At 35.8% G+C, this 14,784-nt stretch overlaps 2 protein-coding genes across 2 annotated transcripts; one reads left to right on the forward strand and one right to left on the reverse strand.

Annotated features, from left to right (window-relative positions):
- Positions 1-6,320: 6,320 nt before the first annotated feature.
- On the forward strand, positions 6,321-9,547 carry LOC112800948 (ultraviolet-B receptor UVR8). Its single transcript, XM_025843416.3, has 8 exons — positions 6,321-6,930; positions 7,002-7,157; positions 7,232-7,390; positions 7,480-7,647; positions 8,146-8,277; positions 8,374-8,460; positions 8,935-9,030; positions 9,271-9,547. Exons 1-8 carry the CDS (start codon positions 6,759-6,761, stop codon positions 9,441-9,443), a joined length of 1,143 nt encoding a protein of 380 aa, XP_025699201.1. The 5' UTR covers positions 6,321-6,758; the 3' UTR covers positions 9,444-9,547.
- Positions 9,548-9,872: 325 nt separating this feature from the next.
- LOC112800947 (protein PTST homolog 2, chloroplastic) lies at positions 9,873-14,285 on the reverse strand. The gene is made up of 7 exons (XM_025843414.3): positions 13,230-14,285; positions 12,196-12,476; positions 11,933-12,123; positions 11,153-11,298; positions 10,927-11,074; positions 10,332-10,400; positions 9,873-10,252 (listed from the first exon to the last, which is right to left on the reverse strand). The coding sequence occupies exons 1-7, from the start codon at positions 13,757-13,759 to the stop codon at positions 10,151-10,153; spliced, it is 1,467 nt and encodes a 488-aa protein (XP_025699199.1). The 5' UTR covers positions 13,760-14,285; the 3' UTR covers positions 9,873-10,150.
- Positions 14,286-14,784: the final 499 nt, after the last annotated feature.

The raw sequence follows: 14,784 nt of genomic DNA on the forward strand, positions 1-14,784 counted from the left end.
TCAAAGTGAAATGGCTTGAGAAAAGTGAGTTATGGCTTAAATGCCAGTTTTATGAATTTGATGATATTGAATGATGGAAGTACTATTTTTGTTATGTGCCAGAATGGCTGTGTATGATTATGAATATTGGCTGGTTCTGGATTGAATCGTGAGCCGGAATGGCTGTGTGTGATATTGATTTATGGCTGATTGCCGAATGAGTTATGCACCGTATGGCTGACTATGAATTTTGAATTTAAGCCGGATGGCTGAGATGGATGTTGATCCATGGCTGGAACTGAATGAATATATGCTTGAGATACCTGGGCAGTAGCAACGGTTGTGGTTCGTCCCACTTGCTCCAGGTCAGAGACTGTGACGCCTTGGTAGTAGCGGTAGTAGTGGTGATTCCACTCGCTCCAGGTTGAGCTTTTAAACACCCGCCTGGGTAGTAGCCGCAGTAGTGGTTATTCCACTAGCTCTGGGTTGAGCGGGTAGTAGCAAGGGGGTTGTAGCTCAAACTTACTTGCTCCACGATGGGTGTTTCTGTCCATGGTTAGCTACCAGGATGTGTCGGGTTGGCTATATAACCAACAGATGATATCATCAGCCACTAGGGACAGGCATGCATCATATGCATCTATGTGACATTGTTTGGGTGTGCATATTGTACTTGGTTTGCCTATGTAATTACTTGTGATTACCTGCTACTTGTTCCACTTGCTGTAACTGTTTGTTTGTGCTTGAACTTCCTATCTGTGTTTGCAACTAGAACTCTGTTGGTTTGTGGTGATTGGTTGTTGGATTGGATTGTTTAGGCCTAGGGCCGTGGTTGAATTGAGATGGATCAATGGTTGATTTCAATTTTATATTTCTGGTTTGGAAATCTATGAAAGACTACTTTGGTTCAGTATAGATAAACCTTTTTGAAAGGGCTTTTGATGATTTAAGGATTGAACGGTTCCTCTTTCAGAAAAGATTTCCGACTTTACTTTTATTGTAAACTGTTGTTTTTGAAAAGAGGCATAAGACGGTTATTAATCACTGGTACGGTTTATCTTCATGTATCCTATTACAGTAATTCCTAAAAACCCTCTACTGAGAACCCTTTCGAGGATGATGTTCTCACCCTCTACATTTTTTCCCCTTTTTGGATTTGGACGCTGAAGTCACGAAGAGTTTATTTAGTTATCGTTGTGATGCTCTGTGTTGTTTTAGTTATGGTTTATTGTACCCTCGCCTTTATCTTGATATATTCTGTAAGAGGGATAGGAATTGTATTGGTTAATGTTTATAATATTATTTATATATATATGTATGTATGTATATGGATGTACTCTTTATGAGTTTCTGTAAGTGGTATGGTATGTGTGGATGTTCGTTGTATAGTAAAAGTATTTTTTTGGGAGTGGTATTGCTGTTTAAAGTTTTAAACAGGCTCATATTATAGTATTAAATAGTATAATTGTCGTTGTAATGTCCGAACTATCAGAGTGGCGCAGCCGGAAGCGTGAGCTTTGGTAGTTAGGGTGTTACAAGTTGCTGCAATTAATTTCCTACAAAATCTAAAACCATTCTTTTTGTTTAAATATACTTGTAAACCATGCTTATTTAAGAAATATAACTTCAAAAAATTAATATAAACACTGAACCATACCATAACACTAATAGACTGATTAGATTGCATCTCTTTTGGAAGATTCTTCTGAATTATCTCATCATCATCACACATTTTTATGATAGTATAGACTTGATCTCTATGATTAATATTTGCATATTTTACATTAATCTTAAATAGCACTTTTTTGTCTATCATATTATCAAGGATAGGGGGATATTTATCACCACCAGTTATCTGGAGCTAAAACTAAATGTTAGTGTCACTAATCCTAGCTTATTTATTAAATGCATTTATTATTTAAGATTAATTTAAAAAATATTATCATGTTTAGTTGTGTACTTACATTCTCCTCCATCACTTGTTCTGCTCGCTTACCACACAACTGAGTGGTTTCTCTGTCCCAGAGAAGCAAACTCATACTTCTAGTGCCATCATATACCATGACCTCCACCTTGAACCTACCATTTCAAAGGATAAAAATATATTACCAATTAGAACAACTCTAAACCTAGTACTTGTATGGAACCACGATAAGTAAAGAAATCTAAACAAAATAATACCTCAAAGCTGCACAACCATGAGTGTGGCCACATTTGTTACACTTCTATCTATCACCGATACTTAGTTCTATTTTTTTCGGGAACCTCCTACATGCTTTGTAGAACCAATCCTTGTTCATGGCATTTATAGCCACAATGGTTGCAGATATCCAGCAAGGACCTTCTTGAACCAAGCCAAGTGTTTCTTCAATTGTCTTTACAGAAACATAACCTTGATTAAATTCATCAGCTCCTGACCATGTATGCTGTGAAGACACTTGACTAATCCTCACAGAACTTGATGGCGACACACTAAGCAGCCTAAGGTGAATAAATGAGAAATAATGAATAGCAACATGTGGTTGAATAAAAATATTTACATTAGTGTTATTAATACATTAAGATTCTGCAAATCTTTTTTGAAACTCCATTATCTCTTTTAAGTTGTTGTCAAATTACATTTGAGACACATCAAAGTTGCTTTGAATAGAGGTCTTTCCATTTCACCTTGTTGCTCTGACATATTGAAACAAAACTATAAGGAGTTCCACCCTTCCATCTTCAAGTTGTGGAAGAATCTAGTCCACCATGTTTCCGAATAGAATGCAGTTTATTCTATTGCTCCTGCAAGATGTTAATGGAACATTTTAAATAGTGCAAATCCTTATTTTGTAAAATGATTCTAAATATCAAAGGATTTTGATAAAGTGCAAATCTTTTATTTTGTAAAATAATTCTAAACATCAAAGGAGTTTAACAACAGACTCTAGATCTTCTAGGACAACCAACAAATGCTTAATCTCTTTCTCTTTGTTAGTGACCAAATATTTGGGATCCTCTTTGCCAACTACCTCGGCAATGATATCTGACAATACAAATGCTCTTTATATATCTGACTAATAACTTAGTATAGGAATATGTTCAATATAAAATACATGTACTTATCAAAATTCTCATAATCATCCAACTTATAGCCTTCAGAAAATCTGGTATAGATTTGAAATGAAAGGTTTTCAATGAAAAGTATGGATTCTCCACATGGATGACTCGTGTTCTGTGGTAGAAGCAAAGTATCCATTTTCTCGAAGTTATGATTGTGCCTATATCATTAGCAACAACAATGAAGTGGGTCATTTGATAATTCTAAAACTGTACAATAGAACCCTTCCACTTACTGACCAAAGACCTAGGAATTTTAGCATGCATCCTATCGCCCTATTAGAAAGATTTGGTGTTAGTTACTGGTGAAGCATAAATTAGTTAGTCGGAAGAAAATATTTAAAAACACAGTGTACAAACCTTTTTATCCTGAAGAATCATTTGAATGCTTCCAACCTCCTTCTCATTATACTTACTTGGGACTTCCTAAATCCTAATAACGTAAACTTTAAAATTTCAGGCAAATTTTGTTGAATTCAAGTCAAGAAGGTAATCAACGTATTCGGCCATTTAGATGTTAGTATTTGTATGAGATGATATGGAATGAAATTTTGGATGCCTTAAAGGGATATTTAGCCTATTTTGTATGTATAAGTGTATTATACTTTCAAAAATTACTATATCGTATATTTGAGAATAGGTTTGAATTAAGCATAAAATTGGTCCATGTATATCCACTTTAGATTGCCATCTTTTCCAATTGATTTTATTTTTTTTTTTATTATGATGTAACATCAAGTATAATATTGTGTATGTATAAATGTACAATTTCGTATATTCAACAATAGGTTGAGCCAATTATCAGTGTAAATCAATGTTCTAAAAACCGGTTCGAATCGGACGGTCGAACCGGTCGAACCGTGAATCGATGGAATTTTTGGTTCAGACTAATGGCAAAACCGTAGAATCAGCAAACCGATGTCGAATCGCAAAACTGGCCGGGAACCAGTCGGTCGAACCGAATCGTGAACCGGCCAGTTTTTTAAATTTGACCAAGTCCTTCCCATTTAACCCAGCAACTTTAAATCCCTAATAAAGTAACCCACTCCACTAACCCTTGCTCCACACAAGACAAACGGCACAGCTCTCCCTCTCCGTCCCTCACCCTCACCCTCACCCTCAACCTCACCCTCGAGCTCGTCTTCCCTCTCACTGCCGGCGAGTTGTCTCCGTCACTTCCGTCGAGCTGCTGGACTTCTCCCGCCGCCGTTGCAAGTTGGAGCCTCGAAGATTACAATCGCGATCGTGCAGCTCTCCACCATCGTCGCTGTTTCAACTCTGGAAGGACCGTCGACGGACTCGCCTCCTGCCTCCGTCGTACACCTCTCTTCCACCGTCGCCGGCGTCAGCTCGGTTGCACTGGTCAGTTTTGTTCACCGATTCCCCCTCTATTTTATACTTTTATGCTTCTAGCTTCTAGGTTTTTTTAAACAATAATTATTGAATAATCTATAAACTTGTTATGGGTTAATAATTGTTAATTATTCTGTGAGTTTTGCTGCTGTTATTAGTTGAATAATTGTTGAATTTTGCTACTGTTATTGGTTGAATTTTGACTCTATTTTGGTTGAAATTTGCTGCTGTTATTATTCATATCAGACTCTTATGCATAGAGATAGAGTTTGGAGCTAACAAGTGAAGCTATAGAGTTTTTGAATGGTACCTTTCGATTGTTGGATACAGATAAAGTATGTAATAACATTTTTTATCCACTCCAATATGCACCTCCATTTAGTTAGCTTCCATGCTCATTTTAATTTATAATTTCTATTCTTTGGTCCTTCAAAACTTGACACTTTCTAGGATTGATCCCTATGCAATCAACTTCTTAATACTGCTCCAGAGAGGTGAACATTCCCTTTATTTGTCCCTTTTTCTTTTTCCGAATAAATAATTACTTTTTCACTAATTTTCCACTACTATCATATTAATCTGCATTGTTTTTTGTTTCGGGGGTATATTAATCTGCATAGTTAAATTACTCTTTTGTGATATTGAAGAAGTAGACTTAAATTGTTTGATGGCCTCTAATAGCTTGAGCTATTGATTAAGTATCAACAATAGAGCTTTGAGATAGTTCCTAGGTCCAACACTCAATAACAATTAGATTTTGTGTAGTTAAATGTAATACTAGGCTTATCATATATTGTATTTAATTTGTTAGGACGGAAAGACAAAAAAGAAAGCAAAAGGTACAATATGAAAGTATTTGAATGAGATTATAACATTCAGGTTTATATAGTACTTTTAATTTGGATATTTTAGTGTATTTATTTATATTTTATTTATTATTTTATTATAAAACAGTTTTTTCAGTTCAACCACGGTCGAACCGGTTGAACCTATAAACCAATAAACCAATAGCTAGAGCAATTTGATGATCGGTTCGGTTTTCAGAACCTTGGTGTAAATGACATTTATATTTAACATTATCTGTATTTAGCAATCTAATATACGGTGATGTAAAAAATTTTCTTTTACACTACTATTGTACCACATGCTGCATAATAAAGTTAATACTTTTTAACATAGTTGTAAAATTCGGACCGGACCGACCAGTTCAACCGAAAAACTGGTGAACCAAATCTATACCAATTCAATCCGATAGTTAGACCGTGTAAGGAAGTGAACCGGTACGAATCGGTCAGATCCAAAATGAACCGTTGAAAATCGGTCAAATTCGATCAAAACCGATCCAGCCGAACCGATTGAAAATGCAAATTTGTTCAAAATGATAAAAAGGAGGTTCAATCCCTTGTCTTCAGGGAATTAAAGTGCTAGCACAGCCGTTAGGCTGTAACATTCCTCATGCATTAGTATGCAAATTATGTAGTAGTAGTAGTTTTTAATAAATACTTGTAGTATATAATAGTATAATAGATATAAATTAATTAATAAATTATTGAAATTTAAAAATAATAGTTATTTTAATACAAAAATAAAATAAAAATATTTATAATAAAATAAAAATAACAAAATACTTATTGTTCTTATTTCATATTATTTTAAAATAGTTTAATATTCTTAAAATATTAGTGAAAATATATATTTTAAATTTTTAGTTATTTTTTATTTATATAGAACCGGATTAAACGGTTCAACCAGTAATTTATCAGTTAAACCAATAATTCAATGACCCAATAATTTAATCAGTTTGATCACCAATTCAGTTCTGACAACTATGCTTTTCTGCCAATGAACTATGTACTACTGTCTTATTATATATAGAGAGAGAACACAACTTGAGGAACACGCTTTGCGAATTCCCACTTTGCCTGAAATGAGAGCCATCAAATTCGAATATGGACTATAGTCACCTAGTTCTCTAAGAACCAACTTTAATTTTTCACACAATAGACAAATCCATAAATCAATGTGTAATTTTATTTTATTTTATATTATTTCAAACTTATTTTAGGTTAAAAGCGTAGTTCCGTTAAGATCATCAAACATTTTTATGGTAAATTTCTTCTCTAGTTTTGATAATCCCTAAATTCATCGTTCTCCATTGGTAAGGGACTAAGTGCTCTTTTTAAATACAAAATTAAATTTTATTTTATTGTTTACGGTGGAAAATAAGTAGGAGAGGGAGAGAGAATATCGAAGAAAGGTAGTAAAGTAGCAGCAGACAGCAGTTAAAGGAGAAAGAAACTAAGAAAGTGGGCAAACACAATAGATAGATGGAAGAAGAAGAACGAGTGTGGAGTTGGGGTGCTGGGACGGAGGGGCAGTTGGGTAATTGCAGCCTTGAAGACGAGGTCAGTCCTCAGCTCATTCGCCAACCCCCTCTTTCTGTCTCCAACATCTCCTCCCTTGCCTGCGGCGCCGCCCACGTCATCGCCATCACCTCCAGTTACGACTCTACCCTCCTTCTCTTGTTTTAATTTCAACAACTTATTTTCTTAATTAACAATGAAGTGTAGGTGGGAAGGTACTTTCATGGGGCAGGGGCAGTTCTGGACAACTAGGCCATGGGGAGTTTGTTAACAACTCCTTGTATCCTAAGCCTGTAACATCTCTGGACCCTTACTTCATAACCAATGTCTCTGCTGGTTGGAGTCACTCCGCTTTTGTTTCAGGTTTCTACTCTTCTTCTCTCTGTCTTGACTCTTGAGTGTTTGAAAGTAACTAACTATTGTTATCTTTTTTCAAGATACCGGATGCTTGTTCACTTGCGGCGATGCTTCATTCGGTCAGCTTGGCCATGGCGATTACACATCACGCTGCTCTCCTGCCAAGGTATCATCCTTCGATAATCGCCGTGTTGCCAAGGTTGCATGTGGCATGCGCCATTCCCTCGTTTTGTTGGAAGGTACGCCCGGACACATATACAAGTTACACATTCGATCTTGAGTTATGTTCTGCTGCCTCTTTTAAGCATCAATCGCAATTATGGTGCAGATTGTTCATCAAATCAAGTTTATGGATTTGGATCTGGGAAGCGCGGTCAATTGGGTGTCTCCAAAGATAGGGTCAAATCTATTAATCTTCCTCAAGTTGTTAGTGGATTTGAAGATGCTGAGACAGTCGACATTGCTGCAAATGGAGATCATAGTGCTGCAATATCTGGTAAATCCTTAACTTTCTGAATGAGAAAGTCTAAGAGGCCAACACTTTTATTAAAATTGGCCAGCATTTATCCGACAAAAGAAAAGTGAATTATTCCACACCATTAGATGTAATCTCACACAATTGAAAACACTAATGATAGCTAAATGATGGCTACAAATCACAAACCCTGCTGGCCCCTAGCACTCCTCCTTTTTGAATTGCTACAATCAGAACCATAATTTTCGCCGGGAATCATGGTGGTGGTTGGATGATAAGAAGCGGTGGGACCTGCGTTTACATCGAAAGGCGAAGAACAATGTCACCTCATTCTAACAACAAAAGTTTGACAAAATTTCTAGTAGATAAACTAGGTCATCTGATGAAATCAATATAGAAAGATAGTTAACCAACATGGGTCATTGGCCATCGCATCAATTTTAGTTTCGTTCATCAATATAGAAAGATATTTTCCAACCTGTGTTAGTTTCGTTCCTTTATATCTTTTTGTTGCATCAGTTGATGGAAATCTTTACATATGGGGAAGAGGATTCAAGGGCTATGAAGATGCTAATTCTCCTCGACGATTGAACTCTACCTTGAGTTTTACCAAAGTTGCTCTAGGATGGAACCATGCTTTAACTTTGACTGGTATTTCTTGTTACTATCTATTCCAATTCCATGATTTCCTTACTTCTCTTGCTTCGTATTGAAGAAGAGTGCATATTTTGTCAAATTTGTGTATAGCTGCAGGTGAAGTCTATATGATTGGTGGCAACCATCTTGGAATGCTTAGTAATCATTGGAGTACGAGCTCAGCAAAACAGTTACATGGTAATGCATTTGAGTACCTTGTTCTTGAAGAAACTATAATTACTCTCTTGGTGCACACATGACATATCTAATCTAATCCTTAAGAATGCAAGTCGTATTGCCATGGTTAGTTCCATGCATGTGTTTGAATTATCTACCTTCGCCAACATCATTACTAGTTCTAGCCTTAAACATTTTTCCAATAATCAATATTGAATCAGTGAAAAGATGGTATAGATAAACCTAGTTCACCTTTAGCAAAATAATGTACCTGCAGAACACTCATGGATCTGGAACCCAAAAAAGGCAAGCAACCATTGAAAAGCTTGTAACTTAGTGGGGAAAAAAATAAAAGGAAAAGAAAAAACAGACATGGCACTGCCTGAATTCATGGGTAAAATTTGATGGTGTAAGTAAAAGGTGGAGTTTTATCATGCAAAATGTTGTTTAAGGACATTGCCCTTATCTTTGTTATGCTTTGTCATTCTGTGGTAGATTTAAGAGAAGCCAATATGGAGAAAGTCCCTGGCCTTGATGATACAAAGGTTGTTGATATTGCCGCAGGTGCCGAGCACTCCATTCTTGTCACAGGTAAGATGTTCTTCTCTTGTTCTTAGGCAAGAAAAAGATTGCACTTAAAATTGTGTCGTCTCCTCATCTAAAAGTAGGTTTGGTTTCAGAGTGGAGACCACGTTAAAATTTGGAAGCAATGCAATAAGTATTGACAATTTGACATTTGAATACAATATCAAGAGGTTGATTTTTTTCTATACTTTCATTATATTAACATACTGATTTCGATCTTGTTTTTACCCTTATTCTTTAAATCAGATAATGGAGAAATAAAGACATGGGGTTGGGGTGAGCATGGTCAACTTGGCCTGGGGGATCCTTGTGACAGGGCCCGTCCTGTTACAGTAAATCTGGGTTATGATATGGATGACGTTTCCTCTATCAGAGTCTACTGTGGAAGTGGCTTTACCTTTGCTTTAACCAAGCCCTAGATTCTTAGACTTTCATGAGGCTTTCAACTTAACTTGGTTATCCTCAACATTTTCCTTGTAACTCTAGACTTGTGATCTTAATCTAACTGTCAATTTTCCCAAAAGTGAAAGGAATACCACTGCAACTATAATTTACAGTTACTAACTATAATTATATAATTCATTGATGATAATGCTAGGACATTGGATAATCAAATTAGCTCTGCAAAGTTGTTGGCCAGTGTTTTCATCAGTTAACTATTTTATCTTGAGTAAACATATGTAAAAAAGAGATCAAACCCGGTCTCAAAAACATGAATACTTAAGATTCTTTGACCGTGAAACCATGCTTATTTGGATCATTTTCATCTACCACGTATAATCAAAGAGCATGAGAATCACATTATACACAGAAAGGGTGTGAAACCACTTAAAGATTACATGAACATGTGGAAAAAGAATTGAATGGGATTAATTTCGACATCAGTCAATATATCCATACATGTTTGTGTTACATGTTAAAAGAATCAATGAACTACTCACTACTCTGTACATGAGTGTAAAAAGGAAAATATACTGTCCTAAATGTTTGAAACCACCCCAAACATTTGGTTTTTCCTGTGAAGAAATGAGAAGCAAAAAAGATTTCGGGTACTAGCCTAATGCCTGTGATACTCTTTTCTGATCTACAGATTCTATCTCAGCACAATCGCACACACTATCATACACTAATCAGGAACCTCGAGGAGATTGTTCTCATAACCTTTATTGGTAACAACAATAGGCCGCAGTGGATCAACTTTCCATTCACCATCAACAATGAATTTGATCTGTTACAGAGAATCAAATATTTGAATGCTTGCTATACCTGATCTGGATTGTAAATCAAGTAGTTGAAACACAACTAACCTCGTATTTTCCAGGATATAGCTGCAAGTTCAAAGAAAACATGCCAGTATTTGATTTCTCCATTTTTCTCTGCAATGTAATACTGTTAATTATTGGTGTGTTTTATGCTAAGTGTAAGGATCTAAAATGCCCGAGTCTATACAACAGAACAAAATAAAAATAAAAAAAATCTTTTGCAAAAGTAATCATTGCATCATTAAAATCAGAGACAACTCAAAATTGTAGAATACATCCTCAAAAGGGAAGAACGATGTAGTTTCTTAAGACAGCCTGCAACTGACACATAAACACTAGACAATCAAAACGCAAAATCAGGTTAAAGTAATGATCTAAGAACTCACTAAATTAGGTCCACACATTCGCAGTTGTCCTTAATTTCTATTTCTTCTTTCCATAGTATTTCTTTTTTAAAGTAAAACAACCAGGAATCCATTTTCGAGGGCTTCAAGGTTGTGCACAACCCCTCATCCGCATTCACATGCTAGGCATAAAATTTTCAAATACACATGGTACTACTTCTCAAGATCAGATTCATGATGAAACCCATCTTGAGAAAATATTCATTATCTAACCAAAATCATGAAAGAGGTCTGACCTGGGTGGACCAACCATCAAAGGATCCTACTAAATATACTTGTGAAGCTGGATTATGCCAAACTACACAAATCATCTTCAGAATTTGCAAGGCTCTGTGAGCATTATTAATCCTCTTCTGCTTCTCTTCAACAATTTTGTGTGCATCCCTGGGAAAACATGGGATTGTCAAGGTTTAGGTAACACACAATATATATAAGACAATGGTTGAGTGGAGTTGAGGGTACATTATTGCCAATGACATCTTTCCTTCTAATACTGACAACTTAGCACGTATGGAGCGCAGTCTGTCCTGAGCATTCATTATCTCAGTTTCTTGGAATTCCCAAGCATCGGAATACTCTGCTAGATCATCTGATGAGTTCTTCTGATCCTATAAAAGAATATACAGCACCCAACTCAGGATTAGTTTAGTATCCTGAAGAGAAACTTACATACTAATGCTTTAACTACCCAAAAACTGCTAAAGAAAGAGCAATGATTATTATTATTATTTTGAGGTGGTTTACAATTGACAGCAATGTGTTGGATTCTTCAACAAAAGATAGACCCACTACCGAAAGAAAAATAATAATAATAATAATAATAATTTTCATAACAAGTTAACTGGTAACACAGAAAATTTAAGTACATTCACACCGTTTGGTTTGGCTTATAAACAGACTGTGTGTATCCTTTTGTCATTCATTTCCAGCCCAAATTATAAATCGCAGTAATTCTATTTTCCTATCTTTCCTCGTACAAAATATTCAGCTTCTAAGTCTAACTAGTCAACATGCATTAAAAATGGGTACATGAATTTGCTAACCGAAAAGCTACACTCCCCTCTACCCAAAGAGCCAAAAAAAAAAAAAAGGGATTTATAAATTAAGATTGACTACATGGAAAAGAATGGGAGAGGTAAATGAGATTCAAAAGCAGCAGGTATGTAAATCTCATGCTATTTATTTCGTTCTTATGTTGCGGTAATAATAATATACAGCCATGTCCATTAGCTCATTACTCACCATCTGCATTGTAACATAATCAGCTTTAGATCTCAACGAATGAAGTGCAGAGGATAGCTCTGATTCCAGATTCCGGATACGGGATTTGATATCATTGTGATTTGCATCCCCATCAAGAGAACTGAACCCTGCTTCTCTATTTGCAGGTTCAGCAGAAGACTCCCTAATTTCACTAGGAACAATTTCAGCAGCTGTATATGATCATAAAGATATCAGTTGATCCTGTCCAGATTAAGAAACAACCTGAAAATAAAATACATTACCTTCAAAATCTACATTTGAAGAACCATTCCTCTGGATAATCCAATTTCTCCATGTGTCAGGCTCAAGGGAGTTTCTTAAATTTTCACTACCTAATTGAGATCTGTGCTGATCATGTTTGATCAAACCACCATGAAGAGTACTTACTGTATCTTTATCTTCACTGTTTCTGGAAGGATCACTTTCATCTTTCTCTGTTAACCCAAGTCCAAAGGAATTACTTCTCTGTCTCTCCAGCCGATTCAATATACCCTCAATGCCTGACTCCTCAACTTCGATATCCCTGTTAAACAGAAGATCGCATTCAAAAATAATTCTCGTACACTTACCATTAGAACAAAAGCCATAACTGATGACACGGCAACTTATTTCTTTAGAATTTCTTAGAGGATGGCACTGAGTCAGCATGTTAAACTCCTCAAATTCTAATGGTAAGACTAGCCAAATAAAGCCAAACGTTCCACTCCAATATCACCTGCGGCATTGAACCCATGATTTTGTTTTGATATAATTTGATGGATCAAATGCTTACTCCCACGTCAAAATTTTAGCCAATAGATATGGCGTGACTAGTTCCCAAAATTTTTTCAAAGTCATCATCTATCTAGAAGAGCTGCCACCTATTCTTGGGCAACAACAACCGCAATGTTAAAAGTATCTAATTCTACAACTGACAACATTAACCAAATAAAGCCAACAAAACTTGTTACCATTGCAGTCCACATGGGACTGCTCCCTGGCAGCTCTTACCGTCTCAAATCTGAGAAACTAAACTGAGGCACTAGCTCATAACTGCGGGAACAATGAAAGCATAGATAAAATGTTCCAAATTTGAAAACTTTAGAACTCTTCTTAGGTCCGTTAAACCATTCAGGCAAAAACTTCCAAGGGAAAAGAAACCCAAAACAAACACAAGAAAACAAAAAAAATACGGCAAACTAGTAATAATGATAATAATATGAGGATAGGTCCAACATTATAGCAAGATTCTTCAATAAAAAAAAAAAAAAAGGAGACATCTTAAGGAGATTCTCACATTGATTTGGCTTGCTGGCAAGAGTTATCGCCATCAGAAGAGGAAGAAAACCCAGAAGCCCTTGATGCTTGACCATGAATTTTAGCAACAGAAGCACCATCAAAATCGTAACTTTCACGTGACCCACGATCCAAATCCCAGCCATAAACAAGATAGCATTCTTTGGTAACAATGGCATCAACCAAATCAACCCTCCCAGCAGCCACCAGCTCCTCCCTCGTCGGGAATGCTGATGGCTTCTCGGAGCTCCGCATGAACTCAAGAAGCTCGGCTTCCAGAGGAGAGAACACTTCCTCTTCGGCCCCACCCAAGTCCTCCTTGCAGCAAAGACCCTTCCTCCCTTTTTTCTTCCTCAGTGATTTCTCCTCCTGCACCTGGAGCTGCACCTGGAGCCTCTTGGCGGTGGTGTACCGGAAGGAGAAGATGAAGGGAGGAGTTAACTGAAAGAGGGTGTGGCGGTGGCGGTGGCGGTGGGGAAAGAAATGGAAAGAAAGGGAAGAAAAAGAGGGTGCGGTGGTGAGGGAGTGCATGATTCAGGCATTTCGTCGAACAGCTAGAGTGTGTTCAAGAAATGAGAGAAGACAAACAAAAACGCGCGAGAGAGAAAGGGGGAAGTTCTCGTTTTGTCAGAGTGTGAGAAGCAATTGTTGAATTCTGTTCTGAGCTGCCGATTTCTTGATGAGAAAATTGAGGCTCTGCTATGCGAGCTTAGAACAAGAGAAAAGTGAAATTTGCATTGGTGGGAAATCTACTTATTTCAAAGGCTGAAGGTGCAGCCATATGTAGCATAACAAACTCTGCTACAAGATCCAAACTAACTAACTAACCAATGCAATACTCTCTCCAGCTACCTCCTAATTACTCTCTCCCTCTCTAACAAACTCATTCACGAGCCGCTGGCCTCAAACGATGGGTTGAAGACGGTAGAAAAAGGACGGATCAACACAATGAGTTTTGCATAATTTTTTTTGGTGACTATATATTTTGCATAATTTAATACTAAAAAGTATCTTTGAACAAATTAAATTGAGTATTACGCTCTAAATTATGTTAAGTAATCAAAACGTTGACGCACCTGGTCTCTATAAAATAGAGTAATTATCAAAATCAATCTCCAATAATTTTAAAAATAAATATTTTAGTTTTTAAAAAAAATTAATATGCAAATCAATTCTCAAAATTTTATTCCAGCAGACAAATCAATTTATTTTTCGTATTATCTAGATCGGTCTCTAAGAATTTTAAAAATGAACATGTTAATTCCAAAAGATATTAATATATAAATTAATTTTTAACTTTTTTTTTATTAGATATAATAGTCCTCCAACAAAAAAAATATAATAATAATAATAATAATAATAATAATAATAATAATAATAATAATAATAATAATTATTAATCAATAAAATTATTAGAAATTATTTTACAAAAATTCAATGTTAAAACTATTTAATATTTTTGTATTTAATATAATCAAAAGATGTCATACTTTAAAAAATACGTTTGTATTAAAAGAAAATATTTTAATTTGGATTTCAAAACATTATTATTAATG

Source organism: Arachis hypogaea, chromosome 5 (genome assembly GCF_003086295.3).
Source record: "Arachis hypogaea cultivar Tifrunner chromosome 5, arahy.Tifrunner.gnm2.J5K5, whole genome shotgun sequence".
In the NCBI taxonomy this organism is placed as follows: Eukaryota; Viridiplantae; Streptophyta; class Magnoliopsida; order Fabales; family Fabaceae; genus Arachis; species Arachis hypogaea.